General features: G+C 53.1%; 3 protein-coding genes across 3 annotated transcripts; 2 read left to right on the top strand and 1 right to left on the bottom strand.

Annotated features, from left to right (window-relative positions):
* Positions 1 to 64: 64 nt before the first annotated feature.
* On the bottom strand, positions 65 to 5,513 carry BO86DRAFT_391863 (GYF domain-containing protein). The gene is made up of 5 exons (XM_025672683.1): positions 5,407 to 5,513; positions 5,030 to 5,268; positions 4,433 to 4,871; positions 516 to 4,365; positions 65 to 462 (listed from the first exon to the last, which is right to left on the bottom strand). The coding sequence occupies exons 2-5, from the start codon at positions 5,125 to 5,127 to the stop codon at positions 161 to 163; spliced, it is 4,689 nt and encodes a 1,562-aa protein (XP_025524206.1). The 5' UTR covers positions 5,128 to 5,268; positions 5,407 to 5,513; the 3' UTR covers positions 65 to 160.
* A 2,513-nt stretch (positions 5,514 to 8,026) lies between these two features.
* BO86DRAFT_345440 (putative alcohol dehydrogenase) lies at positions 8,027 to 9,278 on the top strand (the record flags this gene model as incomplete). Its single annotated transcript, XM_025669206.1, has 2 exons — positions 8,027 to 8,827; positions 8,879 to 9,278. 2 exons carry the CDS (start codon positions 8,027 to 8,029, stop codon positions 9,173 to 9,175), a joined length of 1,098 nt encoding a protein of 365 aa, XP_025524205.1. The 3' UTR covers positions 9,176 to 9,278.
* A 263-nt stretch (positions 9,279 to 9,541) lies between these two features.
* Positions 9,542 to 10,343, top strand: BO86DRAFT_345436 (uncharacterized protein; the record flags this gene model as incomplete). The annotated part of the gene is made up of 3 exons (XM_025669205.1): positions 9,542 to 9,643; positions 9,719 to 10,090; positions 10,179 to 10,343. The coding sequence occupies 3 exons, from the start codon at positions 9,542 to 9,544 to the stop codon at positions 10,341 to 10,343; spliced, it is 639 nt and encodes a 212-aa protein (XP_025524204.1).
* Positions 10,344 to 20,473: the final 10,130 nt, after the last annotated feature.

Genomic DNA, 20,473 nt, shown 5'->3' with positions numbered 1-20,473 from the left:
CTTCCTGACTACCCAGCATCAATGACGCAGAGAGGGGCACATGTTATCGAAGGGCGTGGGCGGATCCTGTCACATGATTATGATTGATACTGAGTAGATAAGTTGCCGATCGATCTACATACTATGCGGTATAGATCCTGAGAAGATACACCAGACTAAACTACCGCTTGCCCTTCTTCCGCGGAGCAACCACCTTGAACGCCGCATTGCTGGCATCCTCCTCCCGGTGCGCATTCGACGACCCCTTCTTGGCCACCTCGCTCCACCCGCCCGCGTTCTTCTGCTCCGCAAACGCACTCGCCGCCACCGGGTCCACAATCCCCTTGTCCGCCAGCTTGCGCCGCCGGATGAACTCCTCCGCGAACCGCCGGCCATCCAGCGTCTGCGAGTTGGCATACACCGAATCCGAGATGATCTCCGCCTCCGCCGGCAGGAACAGCAGCTGCTGGACAAAGTCGTCCACTACATCGACGCAATTAGCTCGAGTTCGACACCACCCTTCCGGGAAAACTTACCATTAATGTTGCTGTTCAGGCCCTTGCCCAGCGCCAACTTGGCCCACTTGGTGAACTCTTCAACCGCCCGGTTAGGGTTGGTGGCCGGGGCAGGGCCCACCGAGACAGTGCGCGGAGTGGCAACCGTGGCGGGCTTCGGCTTCACCGGCGAAACGGCCACCGGCACAACAGCAGTAGTCGCGCGCGGTCCTGAGGGAGCAGCAGGAGGAGCCTTGGCCTTGCCGCCGGCACCGACGGTGGTCCATGCGCCCGTCGAGGCAGCCGTATTCACAGGAGACGGCGCGGGAGCCTTGCTGGCCAGATCGGCGTACCGCTTACCAGTAGACGCAGGAGCAGTAGGGGGGCTGGCAGCAGCACTCTGCGCCGCAGCGGCCGCAGCGGCAAGACGCTGCTTACGAGCCTCTTCTTCCTTCTGGATCTGAGCCAACGTCTTCTTGGCAGCAGCCGATGGCGCGGTGGGGCCCTTCTGGTTCCAGACGGAACCGGAGGATGTCGGGGTGGACGGAGATCCGGCGCTCGCCCAGTTGGCAGTCGACGGCAGGCCAGGCGCTTGCACCTGAGCCGCCTGGCTGAGGCGCTCCTGCTCCGCAAGCATCTGAGCACGACGAGCGGCGGCGGCGATCTCCTCCTTCTGGGCGGCGTTCCGAGCTTCAGCCTCCTGGATCTCCTTCAGAGAAGGACCCTTGGGGACCTCGTTGGCTTCCTTGGCCCACGGCGCAATGGAAGTGGTGGGCGCCTCGACCGGGGTCTGCGTCTGGGAGCGAGAGTTGGCAGCCAGAGATTCGGCCACGTTCTGGCGGTTGCGCTGAGCTGCAGGAGCCGGCAGAGGCGAGGCAGAAGGCGGGGGAGGGAAGGGCTGGGGCATGGCGCTATCGCCCTTGCTCATCCAAGCGGCCTCGGTGACGGAGCCCGCCTGTGGCTGCTCCAGTTGCTGCTGCTCGCGTTGCTGCTGTTCCTGCTGTTCCTGTTGCTCCAGCTGCTGACGTTGAGCAGTAGCAGCCTTCTGGACTTGCTGCGACAAAGTGAGAGGGGGCTCCTGGGGGGCGGCTTCAACGGTATCAAACTCAGTACTCTCCTCGGGAATCTGAGATTGGACGGACTCGGCCGGGTGCGTGGGAAGACCCTCGACAGTCTGCATACCGAGTTCGGCTTCCTGTGCCCTCAAGGCATGGAACTGAAGAAGGCGCTCCTCACGTGCCTGTTGGTCGAAGAGAGAATCGCCCTGGGTACTATCAAACTGCTCCTGCTCCTGCTGCAGACGGGCCCGATCTTGGAGCATCGAAGCTACCTGCTGCTGGTGGAACAGGCTGTCCGGTTGGCGAGCAGCGAAAGAGCCGGGGGTACCAAAGGCAAACGGATCCGGCCGACTAATGTTCAAGCGGTCCAGAAGAGTAGGAATTTGATCCTGACCCAGATCCGTGCCTAGCATCTGAGGACCCACGGGGGGCAGAGGGTTGCCTCGCATGGCGGCAGCCGCATCAAAGAAGCCGGCAACGGACGGAGGTTGCTGCTGGGACTGCTGCTGCTGCTGCTGCTGCATCGGCGCCTGGATCGGGGAGGGCTGGAAGCCAACCGGAGAAGCGATGCTACCAAAGCTGGGTTGGCTGTGGAGGCTATGAGCACTGGAATGGTGCTGAAGCTGATGCGGGTGAATGGAGTGGGGAACGCCCTGGAATTGCATCTGCTTCATCAGAGCCTGCTGCTGAGCCAGGTGTTCTTTCTGACGCGCCATCAGGTACTGCTCCTCCTGCTTGCGACGTTCCAAAGCGTTCTGCTGCTCGGCGGTCAGGGTGGTGCCGAAGCTGGGGAAGCTGCCAGGGAAGGGCGGCTGAGCCGTGCCACTCGTGTTGCCAGTCCAAGGTCCGGGGGCAGGGTCAGGGCCGTGAGGAATGCCGATTTGAGGCACCAAGAACGGTTCGCGAGAGTTGCCGATGCGACGAACCAGCTGGGCCAACGGCTCGAATTCAGGATCCTCGAGCTTCTTGATCTGCAGATCGGGGCTGAAGAATCCGGCCTTGAACCAGTCATGCATCTCCAGTCCAGTCCATGGGCCTTGGATGTTACCCTGCGGGTCACGGTAGATCCAGCGCATGCGGTCAGGCATCACCATGGTCCGTTGCTGCGCCGGGGGAACAGACCCAGAATTTCCGGGGGTCTGGCTGGGTTGCGGCGCATCAGGAACCATGGAGCCAGGACCGGAGCCGACGGCAGACACAGGAGTCTGAGAGGTCGAAGTGGTGACTGGCTGGCCGCCCTGCACAGTCTTATCGTGAGGCTGTAGTTCTGCTCCGTGCGTCAGTGGGCCCTGATCCGCCAAAAGTCCGTCGAAGATCTCCCCAGATTGCCGAGCAGCCTCGTCCAAAGCCCCGAGATCGGGCCGGATCTGGTCACCCTGCATCTGCTCCTGCATGGCAGGAGGGAAGAGCGAGCCTAGCTTGCTAGAGCGACCAAGGCTGCCCGTTCCAGTGATCCCGGCATGGGGGCTGAACAAGCCGCTTCCTCCCAGCGTCGACAAGCTTGGAGACTGCAGGTCGCCCATGGTCCCGAAGATCGGGTCACCGAAGCCGCCCGCAAACGCCGAGCGCTCGCGCGTGGGGGTGCCAACGGCAGCGCTCGTAGGCCATCCAGCAGCGCCGCCAATGGGGGGAAGACCACCTAGGCCGCCCAAGCTTGAAAAGCTGCGGTTTCCAGCTGCACTCGATGTTTGGCTGCGGTCAATGGACGGCAAGTCCATGCCCGAGCCGACACGTCGGATGGAGCCGAAAGCGGAGGAGGTATCCCGCAGGCCAGTGATACCGGGGTGGGTGGTGTTTTGAATATCGGATCCGTCGGTTTCGACATCATCCACCTCGTGTCGGTCGCCATGGGGGCTCTGGTAGGGGTTCGTATTGGTCGGGCTAGTAGGTTCGTGTCCTTGCAGAAGACTCGGGGTGGGGTTCCGGGAATTTTCGTGGCTCTGCATCAGTTCCCGGAACCCGGGGATGCTGGAGGTCATGCCAAACGCTGCAAAGCCCAGATGGTCGGACGGGGGCTGGGGCTGGGGATTGATCTCTTGAGAGCCCCCAAGCGCCGCGCTGCCACTGCGAAGCTCCTCCTGGAATGGGTTCGTCTCACTGCGACCAGTGCGGGTCTTGACAGGCTCGCCCCAGGGGGACTGCGCGCGCTTGTCACCCTCCACATCAGCAAAGCGCTCCAGGCTGCTAAGAGACGATTTCTCCTTGAGAGCCGCGGCCGCCATGTCCTCGGAGCTATCCTTGGAGAAGAGTCCCTTTAGGCGACTTTCTCCACGGAGGCTGCCAAAGCCAGCCTTCTTCTCCGTAGTGGGGGTGGTGCTCGTTCCCGTTCCAAGAGAAAAGGCTCCGAACGTACCCATCGGGGAATTGTTGGCATTTTGCGAGGCGGCCGCCCAAGGCGAGCTTGGCCCACCTGGCGCCACGTTCAACGGGTTGGTGGAGCTCCGCTTCAGCGAGCCGAACGGAGAGGCGACATCTGCACCAGGCTCCTTACCCAGATTCTCCTTTTCCTTTTCCTCCCACCGAGCAGTGGAAGAGGAAGTATCGCGAAAGTCGGTCTTGCGGCGCAGCAGGGAGGGTGGCGGGGTGGACGTAGTCGGCTCGTCACGGAAGAAGCGAGAGCCACTGGTGGTAGGAGACATTGGATTCGCGGGCGAATCGGCCGTCTCCCGACGCCGGGGACCGGGACGTCCAGCGCTGGGGGAGGGGGTGTTGTAGTTGTTCATATGGCCCTGAGAAATGGACAGCTTGCGACCTCCCGCGCCGGTAGCGGTGTTCTCTTTCGAAGCGTTCGTGGGTGGCGGCTTGAGCGGAGAGTTGACGGAAGAAGTAAACAACTGAACAAAATTTAGCAAAGATTGCCCCCGACACAAGGGCGAGGTGTAACACGTAAGAAAGACACACCTCTTTCTCGTCGTCCGTCGGTTCCACGAGACCCAGCGGCTCTACATGGCCCCCATGATCCCAGCAGACCTCCGGACCGGACGGATTGTCCTTGGAATCTTCGCGCTTGCCCCATGCCCCATTGACGGGGGAGGTCTCAGAAGAGTGGGGATTCCAGTCGGCAACGAAGTATTCTGCGACATTCTTCCCCAGCGAGCCGGTGTCCCGTTGATTCTTATAGAGATTTAGCAGCAGGTCCTTGGAATAACGAGTTTCCGTGGTGGCACCGTTCCGGAGTGCGCTGGACTGGTAGTTCGAGGACATATGCGGGGGGGTGTAGGTGCCGACGGTGGGAGTGGTGGCCGAGGTCGGTTGACTCGTATCCCGGTTATGCGACGGGTTCGTCGCGACTGAGGGGCGGCGGAAGGTCTGTGTTGCTCCGTTCATGCGAGTGCGAGACCTGTGCATCCCCAGCGGAGGAGGAATGAGTGGTCAGTTTTTCTGGTTCCACCACAAAACTAGGAGGTCCCCGGCCGGATTGGATTGGGGGGGGGGGGCTGGCAAACGAGGAGACGACGCGCGACACGGTGTTAAGCCGGGTAAGGGACGGAGGCATACCATTCTCCACCGGGAGCTCCATCTCCTCTGCGGTTGGAAGAGTCGTGGATGTTGCCCGCGGCGGCTGAGGCAAAACTAGAGGGAAGTGGCGTAGGCATTATGGAAGAAAGGATAGCTGGTTGAGACGGGAAAGACAAGGCCGAGTCCAGCAGATCAGATGAAAGACAAATCGAGGGAAAGGTCGACGGTCAGTGGTGCGGCTTGGAGGAGTGTGTTTGGAGGAATACAAGGACGCAAAGCTGTTTGGTGTGTGGAGAGAAGAGAGAATCGATCAGCCAACGAACCCGAGGGACGAGGAACGGGGGGGGGGGATGAATGAATGGTGGAGGGAGGCAAACGAGGGTCGATGGTGGAGAGAGAGCAGGAGAGAGACATACCAGGCCCAAGTTGATCGAGATGGCGACAGAATTGTGTAAAGCCAAAAGGTTGTGGGAGGATTTGCAGGTTCGGAGCAGCAGACGGGATGAACGAAGTTCGAGTTTCGAGTTCGAGATCAGAAGATCGAAAGGATCAGTTCCTGGGCAAGTTTGGGAAGTGCAAGAGTGAGAAAAATGAGCCCAGGGCCGAGCGGCGAATGAGCGGTCGGATGTGGCAATACGACGGGGTCTGTTTTCGTGTTTTCGCCGCTTTTTCGCCTGTTTTCCCCATACTGACTACCAGCCACCCAGCCGGCTGGAAAGTACATTACCTCATCAGTAAGGGTAACCCTGCCTGGATAATAATTGATGTCCATCCAAACATTCACTCATTATTACACACCAGACCACTGTGGTGACCACCCATGCACAACAAGCACAAGCACAATCCTATGCTTACTAGGGACAGTACACTGTTGATGCCACGCGTATCGAAAATCGAAGAATTAAAGACTACTACTGTTTACTGTTTACACCTGCGTACCTGCAGTTCTGGAGCTGGAATTGACATCTCGACCTCTCCAGAATCGAGTGCGTGGCCCGACCACTTCCCCAGCCAACTCCATCTCCCTAAGACCACGCCCTGACGTTGACTGGTCCACACACACCAGCCGCAAACGCTTCGGCTTCTTCCTCGACGTGTCGCTTTCTTTTCTTTGCCTTTTTTTTTTTTTTTTTACTTGCGTACTTTCGTTCCCACTAATGAACCCCCAAAAAGAGAAAAAAAAAAAAAAAATAGGCTGGCAGAATAGATGCGTAGCTCTCCGCAAGGAATAGTCTACCGGTATGCATAACTATACTGTAGGTACATGCCTAGTAGCTATCTCCAAGTCCTGAAATTTGAGGCAAAGCAGCCTCGTTTGCATCATGCAGAAACGCAAATAGCAACAGCAACAGCAATAGCAAAGCACAAGCAGCAGGTCTCCGAGTCCAGTCCCGCATCAGCCACCACGGACTCAATCAGTCCCCAAATTTCTCACCAACGAATAATCCACAGACAAAAAAGCTCGGCCGGCCACGGCGGAAATTCTATCGCCCTTAAGGTTTGGTCACTTGCCCGGTTTAAGTAAATCTCTGGGCTTTTTCCCACCGAGCCGGTTGCTTGCTTGGCTGGGGTATTAGGATTATACTCCGTACTATAGATCAGTTGGCGCCGATATACTTGATTTACAATATAACTTAAACTTAGGGTTTTCAATTGGGAGGTCGAGGTGAGCTCCGGGTTGTGCTCATGGCCGGAGTTTTATACACTGGATGGCTGTTGTTGTTGGGATTGTTTGGCGTTGCTGGGTCTTGATCGGCGATCTATTCATTAGATCTATTCTCTCGAGTACACACTCATGTGTAGTAGGATCTTGTAGAATGGTGGTATATATCTTCTGACAACGGCACAGTACACTTCATTGGATCTTAGGTGACCCAGTTCGGGCAAGTCACTACCTTACTAGGTACATACCTGGCACCCAGTATCTCTCGCGGATCATCTGGATCAACATACATCTGTTTCACCGGAACATTAACAACCGCCGGAGAAGTTCGATTTCATTGAAGTCGAAATCGACACGTCACAGCCGATCTATCTATCCCATTGCTTCGCATTTGGGGTCTATGTTTGAGCAGTGCATAAATTGGGAGCATCATTCAATCAACATCCTCCCCCATCATCCTCATTTTTGCCATCTCAATGCTTTTGCTCCCTTTGCATATTATATAGCAAGGTGTGTATATATAGCTCTATTTACTTCATATCCCCCCCCCCCCCCCACAAACCGCCAAAGTCCCAAAATCCCGCATGAGTTGATTGCTTCCACCGCCCACCAAAAGCTCCAGCAAACAGAAACAGAAACAGAAATAGTGTCGTGTCGTCGAGGTGATCAATTATTCTCTCCGGACTGCAACTGCGAAATGTAAGGTTCCGTCGGTTTGCTTCTTGTGTGGAATGTTTGCCTCCGCTCCAGAGACTACCATACCGGTATTTACCAGCGTTGGTAATCGTATTTACACAGCCCATAATTTCTATCAGCCTGAGGCAGCGAGGGCATAGTGGTTGCGTCGTTCGCAGCACTATATTCTAGCGAGACAGGTCAAGCAATGGTAGAGATGCAATGTGAGTGGCAATTCACTTGTATGAGACTCTGACTGTAAAGCGATGGAACAAGCGACCACGTCTTTCCCTCTGGTCTTGAGGTTGATATAATAATCCGTCCTCGGTTCCAATTGCAGGGGAGCTACACGACTTTCTATGGCATTGACCGTTGAATGGCAGAATATCTCAATATGCTATATATCTGCTACCTAGCCCTTGAAGAGATGCTCTTCTATCTGAGTATCACAACAACTGATGATTTCTATACACCAAACCTGCTCCGTGAGAGTAGACTTCCAGCTCAGCGACGATCGGACCTCAGGAGATCCTCGGCACTTGATAACAAATCCCAAGCTCCCCCGCACGCACTGATAAATAACCCAAGCTGGGTCCGCCCTTTCATCTTCTCACTCCCCCTGATCGCTAAACTCCCCCCTGACTCCAATTCCACTACTATCCTAGATTATACAACTACGAGGAGCTCACTACATCAAAATGTCTAAGGCCGTCTTCCTGACCAAAACAGAAGGCAAACCGGGCCAGGTCTACTATCCCCTCTCCGTGCAGACCCAGGCCCTCCCTACCCCACAGGGCCGCGAGTTACTCATCAGGCTGACCGCGGCCTCGCTCAATCACCGCGATGTCTTCCTACGCCAGCATCTGTACCCGGGAGTCACGTTCGATGTCCCTCTCGGTGCAGACGGAGTGGGTACGGTGGTCGGGGCGGGTCCCGATGTCCCTGACCCGCAGCGCTGGCAGGGGAAACGGGTGATCCTGAATCCCGGCGTAGGCTGGGACAGCTCGCCTGAGGGCCCGGAGGATCCCACGGGGTATCGAATCATGGGCGGAACGAGATTGTACAACAAGGGGACGCTGCAGGAGTATGTGGCCATCGGGGAGTCCGAGGTTGAGGAGGCGCCGGAACACCTTTCGGATGCGGAGGCCGCGGCACTTCCTTTGACGGGGTTGACCGGGTGGCGGGCGTTGGTGGTCAAGGCTGGCGAGAGGAACTCGGGCAAGGGGGCTGCCATTCTGGTCACGGGGATCGGAGGTGGGGTGGCTCTCATGGTTCTGCGATTCGCGGTAGCCCGAGGAGTCGACGTGTATGTGACCAGCTCAAGCGAGGAGAAGATCAAGAAGGCGGTTGAGCTGGGAGCCAAGGGTGGGGTGAATTATAAGGAGGAAGGATGGGAGAAAAAGCTGCTGGGTCAGCTTCCCCCCGGAAAGCCGTCTTTCGATGCGGTCATCGACGGCGCTGGAGGCGATGCAGTCGAGAAGGCTGTCAAGCTACTCAAGGTCGGCTGCGCCCCGTTGTTGTCTGCTCGAAGAGATTACTGACTTATCCAGGCTGGCGGCATCCTCTCAGTCTATGGGATGACGGTCGCTCCCAAAATGCCTTTCTTGATGCAAGCGGTGCTGAAGAATATTGAGGTGCGTGGGTCTACGATGGGCTCGCGCAAAGAGTTCAAAGAGATGGTCGAATTTGTGAGAAGCCAAAAGATCCATCCGGTTGTCTCACGTGTGGTTCAAAGCGACCTGGGCGATATTCCGGCACTGGATGATCTTTTCCAGGACATGAAGGAGGGCAAACAATTCGGCAAGCTGGTCTTCGAATTCGGCAAGGCGTCGGGAAGCAAATTATGAGCTGCTACGTTGAGCGCCAACTATCAGTGATATACTCTAAACTGCAAGGAACATAACTCACAGAGATAGTTATGTAGCAATCGTTGACTGTGCGCGCATTCCGTGGGTCACTTCTTCCAGGGCCGCACCGTAATGCCTGTCAAACAGACAGGTCGCCCTTTCCCTGTGTTGAAAGGCTGTTGCTGCGCTGTTGCACAGTCAACAGTCAACAGCGTGTTAACCAGCCCCTGGTCCTTCACAACAGCAGTACATATCGTGCCATCGTTACTTAGTTAGCACCGCGGCTTTATCTTTCATACCAAAAAAAGCCACTCATTGATCCTCTAGTCTCTAGCCCTTCCAACATTCTATGACTGAAGCGTCACAATGAACGCCGAGCTTGTCCGGCGATACGGGCCTGGCATGTCCTTCTACCGGTCTCACCTCCAGTCACCCGGCTTAACTCAACCTGACAGCAATTCCACCAACGTGTCACTGAGGGTTCGTTAGCTCAGTTGAAACTTGAGAGGTTAAACACGAACTGACCGTTCTTTCTACCTTCAGAGATACTCCGCGACTCTGCATACCCTAGAAACGACCAATGAGATGCTGATCAATAAGATCGGCAAGCTACGAACGAACACTCATCGACTCCGACACGATCTGATGAACCTGGAACTGCACGTGAAAGCATTCAACCGCGAGCTCTTGGCAACCTGGCAGGCAGACACATTGACGCGACTCATCGAGGTTATATATGAGCGCCACGGCTGGAAGTTCCCCGGCAGGGTTGCCGTTGGCGACCACATCTACCTGCCCCGTGAAACCCTCTCCACATTGTACTTGAAGGCCCTAGTGAGGATCAAGAAGGAGACGGTCACGAAGAGGTTTGGGCTGCCGATGCGGTACTGGCATGCTCTACAGAGATACCATGAAGTAAGTCTGATCTGACCCATGCGGGGGTGTGCTGCTGTCTCCCGACTGGCCCATTGCCATGCCACACCCCTCTAACACGGGGATTTAGGTCGCTCATCTACGGAGCACCAATCCCAGCCGGACGGAGAACAGCTTCGCTCGATGGTTGGTCTCCGTGAAAGAGGAGAATCGAGGGGCGTATCGATTCTGGGGGCGATTGTTTCCTCTCTGCTATAACAACCGGTCCGTCGAGCAGAGTGCCACTATCTTCTGACTAGCAGCCAGTCCGCCTGCGAGTTATTTGCCCCCTTGATTGCAGGACCCTCGCTTTCGAACAAGAATCTTCGGATAGATAGCATTGAAATGAAAAAGTCTCTTGCCCCAGTCCCACCAGCTTGCAGCACCGTGGCGAGTTGAGTGAGACATGGCTACCAAAACCAGTGACGCTATGCTGGACTGGCGTGTGGTGTTATCAGCGATCCCATTTCTGGCCAAGACCCGTAAAAAATATCCCAGTCAGTCTCTTCTCCAGTTTAGTCCACACAGCCAACAGGGTGTCGATCTCAGGAGGAAACGGCCCAAGTGTGACGCTGACTGGCCATGTTTCTGGCACTTCCGGCCAGTGCAAAGGACCTGCATTGGGCTCCAGCTTGGTTGGTTATGGACAATCGGCCCGGACGCAGGATACGCTTTGGCCAGCACAGCGTGACGTCGAGGGAGTGGAACTTTGAGGGGGAGTTTTTCCATTGGGATGATAGGAAGGTTGTTGATTAGTTAGGGGGGTGGTGGTGGTTCCCTTTTTTTTTTTCCCCCCTCGTCCCTTTGTTGCACTGTCGACGCACGTTACTTTTGTTAATGCCCGCCTACCCCCATGTCATTTAGCCAAAACCAGTTGCAAATAATGATGAACCCAGCCTGACAGGCTGTTGGTTTCAGGGTTCAGGGCTTCATTTGGGTGTAGAGAGCTGCAAGTGAGACATCATTGGACGTATCCCACGGGACTTGGATGGGTTCCGAGTCTGTATCTACAATGCAGGCCACAGCATCATGTAGGATGGCAGGAGCAACGTGACAGATCAGCTGACCGACTACATGTCATGTCATGTCATGTCATGTGTCTCTACACACATACACACATCCCATCTCTTTCCACTTTGTTTCGTAGATTATCTCTGCAAGAACGAGGTCCGGTCCCCAACCTTGAACTTCCAAGAAACAAGCTTGGGTGAATTTAGTCTCGCCCATCCGTCGCTTAATTTACCGGTAGGTTAACTAGGTCCTCCACGGCCCGCGCGCGCATGCACCGGCAGGCAAGGCAGGGCATAGTGAGCCGCTGAGCGCAGCGCCCTCCCACCACACTACCGTACGGCGTAGACTACCTAGGTAAGAGGTTTCCGAACTCCCCAATCCACTTCCCTCAAATTCAACAATCCCACTTAATCGTGTATACGGGGTAAACGAGCACCACACCTCACCTGGCTAACACCACGATTTCCCCAAACAGGATAATCCCCCCAGCATACACCGTACACTTTCACCATGTAAACCCTTGGTGTCTGCCTTTCCCCCCCCCAAAGCTCGGAATTTAGGGGAGGGGAGGGGAGAGAGGGGCGGGGGCAGAGCTCTCGTATTGTGTGGGTGGCGGGGAAACGGTTTGGCCGGTAGCGAATCGATATCGGAAGAGAAACAAAAAAAAAAGGATGGGGGAGGGACCCATATCTGATACTATATATAACTTTTTTTTTTCCTCCCCTCTCTTAGTCTAACATCTCTATAGTAGTAGGCACTTTTGTTTCGTCTTGGTTGTCGGTTTCTTTCTTAGCTTTTGTTTCGTTGGGTTATTGAGTATTGATTTGACTATAGGGCTTTTTTATTTCTCTCTCGTGTTATGTGAGTTAAGATCTGATTTGATGGTTCAGCAAGTAACTTGCTGTACCTATGTTAGCAAGTTGGGTAGTTGACTGGTGGATTTGGCGAGCATTCAACTGGTCGTATACTTCGTGTAGGTAATAGTTAGTCAATTGCAGGTTACTATGACTAAAGGGCACTAAGTTAGACTTGGTTCGACTACGCAGTACCTTATGCTACAAACTGCGAATATCGTCGGGTTGGTTTCTCTTGGCTGCTTTGCTTCGCTTTGTTTCCGAAAGAGGCTGCTATATACTATACGGGCTTGGGTTGAAGCTTGATGGTAGAGACGTTAACACAAAGGTATGCAAACCGTTGGGCTTTGGTTTGGCTCTCGTCTATTCCACCTGATCTGGAACATGGCCTGATCTGGCGAAGTAATTGATTGTGACGGCCAGAATGTGTATGTAGTCACAGATCAACAGCTTCAATATAAGGTTGCTCTTTATAGTCAGAAACCCCCGGGAGATCAAGGTATGTCAATGCTTTTTGTGCTCTTATCGCAAGCACCCGTGCCGGAGCATCATCTTGTAGGATTGGTTACACTCGAACATGGCTCCAATCCTCCATTTGTGACATCGCTTTTGTCGTGCACTGCCCGTTGCACCAATGAGATAAATACCCCTCTCTGTGTGGGCTAGCAGTCGCCTGTAGGGTAGTGGCTTGAGATAGTCAGTCGCCGACTCAAGGACTGGCAGTCGCCGACTATGAACCCATTCCGTACACAAGAAGCTCCGTTGCCTCGGTCGGATGGCCTGGAGATATCCCTTATGCAACTGATTCCACGCCAATTGTCTCTATCTCCCATCCCTCCACCCCCTTAGAGAGACCCCGAGGCGCAGGAGACTCAACCCAATTCTTCCTTCCCCCTGAGTAGACATGAAGGGTATGGGTGTCTCAACTCAGAGTTCAGAACAGCTAGCCTTGGACGGTCTTTGTCCGATAGTCCTCTCAAAACTGAGACATATTGGCACCATACAGAGACCTTGAACCAGTAAGTGAAGAATGTGATTCGCACTAGGTAGTCCACCAGTGAGCTGGCCTATACATGGCGGGGTCTTGACGATGATGTCGCCAACCAGGGCACAATTGGACGATCGTTCTGGCCGATACTGGGTAATGGAGATGTGAGACAGGCAAAGGAGGGACAAGAGTAGAGAACCGAGAAGCGCATTCCAACCACTGATGGCATGCAATGGAGCTGGATGGTCTTGTTCGCTCCGCTACTCCAATCACAATTAGATCAAGATCTTGATCAGAACAAAGGACAGTGACGTGATGTCCCTTTCATCCTTGTACACAGGCGCACATACACCCCCTGGATCAAAATGTCATTGCAGGCTGCAGGTTGCAGGCTGCGGCCGGGATTGTTAGGATCCAGGATCAGTCCACGGGGAGTTGGGAGGGGAGAAAGTACAGAAGTACAGCCAGTACAAAGCCAAGAGTCACCGTTACTCAGTGGCTGATCCTAGGCAGTTCGTGTTGACCCGGGATCTGTGTGACGCACAAGGCAGTGACAAGTGAGATAAAGAACCCCCTCCTGCAGGCAACCGATGGCGCACGGGAAGGGGAGATCAGGGTCAACAGCAGTCTGGGAGGAGGAAAAAGAAGGAGAGGGGCAGCAAGCCTTTCCCCATGGTTGTCCGGGTTCTTGATTCTATACAGCGGCGGAGTGTTGAAGGCCTTTCCGCGCCCTCCAGGGCTGTGCTGTCGCTGAACTTCACTTGACTATGAGCCAGATCATCGCAGAAGCTTTATTGGCAAGTTGAGGATGGCTCAACCCACTTTGCCAACCAGTAGCCCGTACGCAGAACGCAGCATCTCAGGGGTAAAGCTCCTCTTTGAAGATAGCGATGAGACAACGGCCCACGCAGGATATGTGCGCGTGTTGTGAGAGGGTTGGGTAGCTTTGAGCTTACTGAGCGGAAGCAATCCCACCGGTTCGTTCGATAGGAAGGAACTGACTCTCAACGCTCTTACCGATCGACTCAACCGTCTGAGTCCATACCTCCAATTCAAGCATGATCGGTGCACTCTTCACTTCTCACTAGGTACTACATAGTTGCAATAACCATAGTGAGGATAGAGAGTAGTGGCAGAGTAAGACTACCACGAAAGTAGCCTACCCACAGAGAAGAAACATAACCACTCTCGATCGAGCCGGTAGCCGGTCACTACTTGGTACTTGGTATAGATAGCCACCATCACCGTAGTCTGTCCCCTCTCTCTAGAGCTAGCAAGAGGTTAGCACTACCCTATGAAGTACTATATCGATACCAGTCCAGAAGAATTGAAGATCATCCATGATCTTCAATAATAGAATCATGACTCAAATGCTTAACCTACCATGGATTGCTACATGCTGTTCTCGAGACGAGAAGTGGATGATACGTACAGTACAACAACTACTAAGTAAATAAGTAGTAGTAGTGGGTGAGACCAAAAATAACCTCAGCCGCGCGACCCTCAAGTCTCACTTGGGTTCAGCCGCGGTTGACAAGCTTGTTTCACTTGCAACATCCCGCACTTTCCTCCAGTCTCTCTTCTGAACGGCCGCGCGAAAAAAAAAAAAATAAGAAAAGTAGAAGAAAAAAGAATAGAAAAAGATGCTATTGAGGGGACTGACTGAGGAAGAAAATTAGGTAAAGGATCCCGGAAGAGGAGACAAGGAAAAAGGACCTCACATCCCTCAGCCACAGTTTGTCCCAAGGGAACGGATGGACCTGGAGCAATTCCGTTGCAGCACACAAACAGGTTACCGGGGATTTCTTGGAGTCAGGCACAGAAAATCAAGCCAGGAATCCGTGCTCCATTGCGTGCGAGCGTTGCGGAGCTAAGACTTTTCCTAGTCAGTGTACATGGAGTCAAAACCGGTGGTCGGGATGCTTGTCGAATGCGATCGTCATTCAGATAAGTTGTTGCATGGAAGGAAGGTCGGTAGGTAGCTTTCTTTTGCGGTCGGCGCGCAAACTGGTGGCTATTCAATTACCCGAGGCTGTCACTCAATCCGTGCTACATATGGCCCACTTCATTATTCAATGGCTCACGTGTTGAGCTGGTGGATAGAGACCGGAAACCGACCACGAGAGAGAAGTTGGTGAGACATCGCGGGTTTGCAGTTAGGGTTCGGAAGCCTATATTGGTATAGATTGACAAGTATAGAACTCTTGCCGGTATGTGTGGGGAATAGCAACGGAAGGAGGAAAAAGAGAACCCAGTCCTCTCGATTTCGTTGAGGATATTTTCTTTCCCTCGACGTACGGGGTTACAGACCATTGTACATGAAATTGCACTTCAATCAAGAATGTTGACTGTTGTAATTTCCTTTGACCCCTTTCCCCGTCGGATCCGAGTTGTTTTGGCTGGGCGGAGAGAAAAGTAGGCCTCACATAGATTGACCGATAGGCAGGCAAAGCGTCAAGCCTAAACGTGGAGGTCGGCATTTCCCTCAGATCACATCATAAACACTAGGAAGCGTATCGATTCGGCTCCTGAGTCCTGTCAGCCATTGGAAATAAACATAACCACTCTCACTCGGATCGACAAAACCCCCAATCTCCAAAACGTGCCGATCAGAACGGGCGGCGGCCAGGTGGACCGACCGTCCAGTAACCATCTAGTATTATTGAATCTTTTGAGGTTATTTAGACCAGTGCAAAGCCACGACCGCCATTCCTATTTGATGAATTTTTGGTGTATTTATTTGGGTTTTCTTTTCGGTCAGGGTCCGGCTGGACTATCATTCAGTAAGTTAGTTACCTACTGATTACTGAGTAATGATATCCCGTGCAGCATGCAGCAAAGCCAGTAACGCCAAGGAGAAATTCCCTTACTAACTCAAGGGTTTGTCGTGTGGCCGGGCCGACCGAGGCTCGCCAGGAGAGGTCTAGGGTGGTTATGAAGTGGAGTTACTGCTGCCAGGCTCTCATCGACAGTTGATACTTTGAGCATGAGCCAAATCATTTAGGTAGCTAAGCAGGGAAGAGAAGAGATCGGAGGTGATGAGCACTGCATGTACAGTCTCCGTACATAGTAGTAAGGAAGCATGTTTAACGGATCAATGCTCAAGGGGGCGAGAGCCTGTAGACATTGAAGGAGGTAATTTTAAGTACGTAAGGACGCGGGGAAGCCAGGGCAGAGTCAAAGTACTGCAGAAATGTAGGTATATGCTGTACAGTACTGCAATGCCTTCACTGCAAGGGCAACTTGCACTTGCAGCTTGGAGCACAGTCTATCATCGAGAAATGTGAGTAAGTGTTGAGAAAAGACTTGTTAGATTAGCAGTGACCTCAAAGTGTGTCCTTCCTCGTATCGAAGGCTCAAGGTGACAGATTAGGGTCAGACTGAACTGATCGTGCCATCACATACTCAGTAAGTTACCCGCTGCAGGGTCCAATCCTTTCGGGCAATGGTTGATGCCAAGATAGCACCGAGGCTGCCACCACAATTTAGATGACACTGCTAACGGGTTCGTGCTGCCCACAGTAATCAAAAGACCCTGAATGCTTGATTACATAGTTTTTTTTTTTTTTCTTTCTTTCCTTTTGATTTTTATTTATTCTCTCTTTTCGTTGGTCGACTCCCCCTTCCCCCCCCCTTCTCTTAACCGGTTAATAACAATAAATGCACCCTCGGTCGGCAGGTAGAAGATCGTCATGATGACCCCTCTGTTCATCACCGATTTTATCACCTCAATTGGAGTCTTCCGAGTTCACTCCCTGCTAGCCTGTTCTCCGAGCTGAATCCGATAGGAGTTCCAAAAATAAGGGTAGAGTCGGTAGACACTAGACACAAGCGATTTCATAATGCCGAATCTCGAAAAGGACAATAGGCCGAACCGGAAAAGCCGCACTATCCTGTAGAGAGCGATAGTGGCTTTATTCATCTTCCACGCGCATCGACCCGTGGCTCCGTTGTCTCCGTTCCATGAGCCTTCCGGAAGATTCACCTCTAAAGGTGACCAACCGGGGTTCGTAGGGGCAAGTTTAGTTGCAACTGGGGCGGACTAGCAGGACCCGCTTCAGGCAATCACTTTTCTCCGGTCAACCCCGGGGAAGTTCCGACTTGTTTGGTTTGGTTTGAACTTTGGATGGCAAGGGTGCAGAACTGGGACAGGGACCACCCACTGCGGTTGCACGCCTGTACTGTGCACTGTAGTTGAGCACAACACTTAGTAGTCAGTGAACATCCAAGTCGACAGTAACTCGACACGGAATAACGTGGAGAAAATCATCCTTTGGCTGAACCACACTTAGCGGGTTGCTTCATGATAAAATATTACTAATGCGGAATAAGTTAATGCCACTGGATGATTTCCCCTACCACCAATCCTCAAGCAGTCTTGCTGGCTCCAAACTAGATGGTTGGACAGCCTGCACCGCCGCCTCTCGGATAAATGCGGCACAACCCAAATCTTGAGATAGACAGGTAGTCAAATGGGTGCTGGAATCTGGCGGGGAGCTAGCGCCATACCCGCATTAAGTGGCTAACGGGCTACCAAGAATAATGGTTTGGTTTTACCTGCGGAAGTATTCTTAAACCAAGCTTCACATCTTGGTAATGGTGTGGTGCGTTCGCTTCATCGATGATCCGGGTGGATGAGTGAAGTAGGAATTCTCCGAGCATTGGCCGATATTTTATCATCCTATCCGTGGCAGTTGAAGTCGAGGATAAGGTAATTGAGTAGACTTTCTTAGTCCGTGGGGACAGACTCTGAGGTACAATCATAGGCGCGGTCCTTCGAAAGTATGTTTGATTGACCATATACTAGAGTTCTCCGTAACGGCTGACGAGATATATATCAGCGGGCAGCAGTAGCAGAGATCAGATGATTGCGTGTTTCTGCCTGGAGCCCAAATTGCACGGCATTTGGTGGTGTCTGCATGAGATCCACCCTCCCACCGCCTGTATGCATGTAAGTTCGAACTCCGAGTAGCTGGGACTGAACTGGTGCTGGTGCTATACAAGCCTTCCATCTAAACATCTCATTCCTTCTGGAATCACCATCATGCTTAACCACTCCCGTCGCTCCACACGCCCACTGCCGTTCGTCCTGGAGAAGACAATTTTGGGGCTTGATCGGATTCCTTCGGTGGCACTCACCCCAATTGAGGCAAGCTGAGAACCACTATCGTAGGACGAGATTGCCGATCTTCGCTGCTTCTGGTTGGATAATGGATCATCTCCATGCTGAAGAGAGACCCCCACCGCGCATAACACCAACGAGATGCATGTTTTCTCGGCTTCTGGTAGTCTAAATTTGCTAGTGCAATGGGCAAGTGCCTATTTAGCATGTCAACGCTCGGGGTCTTCGCTCGTCAGTCTTGCCAGCGATGTGCTTCGAAACGGCGATCTGTATAGCTCCGTATCCGCTGACAAAGTAATTTGCCCGTGATGGAAACGTGGATGGATAGTGCTGAGAATTAAGATATAAGCGTTTGCCTTTGCTAAGGATGGCTATCCCAAGAAAGGCAATGGAGATTGGAAGCTTGACATGCTTCCCCTTCCTTTCAGACAATCGAGATTGTGGTTGCAGCTGTGGTTGTTGTCGCTGTCGGGTGGGGTGGCGGATAAATGAATTCATGCCTGTCGTCCAGAAGGCAAACAACATTTACATGAGTACATACAGTAGTCCGACTGCCGAGGCAAGATCGGAAAAGAATCTGGTTCGAAATCCGAATCATGCACGGCAGTTCCGAAGCAAGTTGACCATCGGAGGTCCTGCTGGGAGAAGTAAGTTATCTTGTCGATTACCCGTGCCATCGAGGAGGTTTAGAGTTCTCCGAATCTCGAAACTCGGAACGGTCGACACTATAGGGTGTTTTTGTATCCATACAATCCACAACTTCGAGTCCTTTGAAAAGAAACGATCAGCATTCTTAATCGGTCTTCTCCCTAGTCGGCATGACCTCATCAAACATTAGCTGAATGGTGGGGACCGGAAATCCATTGTGGTACTTTCTGCTTTTCGGCCGGGGGGGGGCCTTGTTTGTGCTTGACTTTGGCACGATCTTGGCAAAGCCAGAAAGTTTGAAGGAAAAACTACGACGTTACGTACAAGCACGTACAGACAAGGTTGCCTTCCTGAGGCACTGAATCTTCCTCAGGGAGGCGCGACCGTGACTGGATTGCCCTACCTCAGCCATGCCCCGTGGCGAAGGTGCCACTGCGTCAAATTAGGATCTCAATCCCATTTCTTTTTCTTTTGCCCTATCTCCTCCAGTGTTACGCCGTATATATATACATGTACACATGTGAACCACTACTAAGATCGGTACTCGCGGAACAACATCAGATATTTCATGGCTAAGAGCCGCGTGAAGGGTGATCAACCTATGCTGGTTGGTCAGGTATCAACAATGCAGCTGCGGGGGAAGGGCAGGAGAGGGGAAGCTCTATGCCGAGTATATTCGACGGTGATAGCTCCCAAGGTAAGGTGACAGTGCAGAGTCACTCCCTCGGTTGGTGCTACCATGCTGCTACCTTACCTCTCACCCTCGAGGCCGATCACCAAAATAGCATTTTGAGTGCGTTTCCCCTCCCATCATGCACCGGCTGGATGAATGAGAACGAATCAGTAGGGACAACATCCATGCGGATGGATCCAAGGGCAGTGTGAGTTGAGTGCAATCAGAGGCTTCGAGCAAGCCAAATACACACAAAGTTTGTGCGCTAAACCCCGAAGAGCTACAGGAGGTGGGGTGTCACCTGACATCTCACCCAATCATAACGGCTCAACTGCCCTTGCAGAGGTGAATTTTGGTGAAAGGACGGATGGTCAATGCAAGGCTTTCTATGTTTAGCATTTTAGCCCTTTTCAGCTTTTCAGATCGCCCGCTATCTTCGAGTCGTTGTTTGTGTTCTCAAACTCCCTAAAGCCGAAAGTGCCGTGAGATAGCTTGTCCGCGGCTCCCGATCGCAGCCCGCCATATTCTGCAGCAGACTCAGCTGCAGCAGAAGGCATCCAAACAAAGCAGTCATCTCAACCAACTTCACCTAGGTAGGAGTCGAAAACACTCGAGACACTTTGTCTTTGCGTAGGGGCGACTCACCCGCCATATCTTCTCTAATGAGCAACGCGAATTGGCGTGAGTTGTCTACTTGCTTGCGATGGCTGGTCGGATACTCTACTTAGTACGCAAAGGAGAGTTCACTGCCACATTGTGGACTCATCCCGAATTACCGATCTGACTGCATTACAGTACATCAATGGTGTTCGGATAGGGCATGGAGGAGTTTCCGGATTAGGGCAATTAGATCTTTCCAGAAGACTTGGCAGGGTACGGAGTACTTACAATGGATGATGGATGAGCACGGAAAAACCACCGTGGACCCCGGTGTCTGCCTCCCTCAGCGATTGACCAAACCTGATAACCAAGGCAGCTAGCTCAGCGGGAGTGAGTTGAGCAGCGGGCGGAGAAAGTCAAATGGATTGCAGCCATGGTTCGGTTCTCTCAAAGTCAGATCGTTTCTGGTGGGGCCCCATGGCCCGACCAG

The sequence above is a fragment of the Aspergillus japonicus genome, assembly GCF_003184785.1.
Source record: "Aspergillus japonicus CBS 114.51 unplaced genomic scaffold BO86scaffold_59, whole genome shotgun sequence".
Taxonomy (NCBI): domain Eukaryota; kingdom Fungi; phylum Ascomycota; class Eurotiomycetes; order Eurotiales; family Aspergillaceae; genus Aspergillus; species Aspergillus japonicus.
The sequence above is the reverse complement of the archived record's forward strand: the minus strand, read 5'-3'. Positions and strand labels throughout refer to the sequence as shown.

Bases quoted from the DNA above. Each gene is read 5' to 3' on its own strand.
- BO86DRAFT_391863 (XM_025672683.1), bottom strand. From the start codon at position 5,127: ATGCCTACGCCACTTCCCTCTAGTTTTGCCTCAGCCGCCGCGGGCAAC. The intron at 4,872-5,029 runs GTATGCCTCCGT...GGGGATGCACAG, and splicing joins GGAGCTCCCGGTGGAGAATG to GTCTCGCACTCGCATGAACG. The intron at 463-515 runs GTAAGTTTTCCC...GCGTCGATGTAG, and splicing joins CCTGAACAGCAACATTAATG to TGGACGACTTTGTCCAGCAG.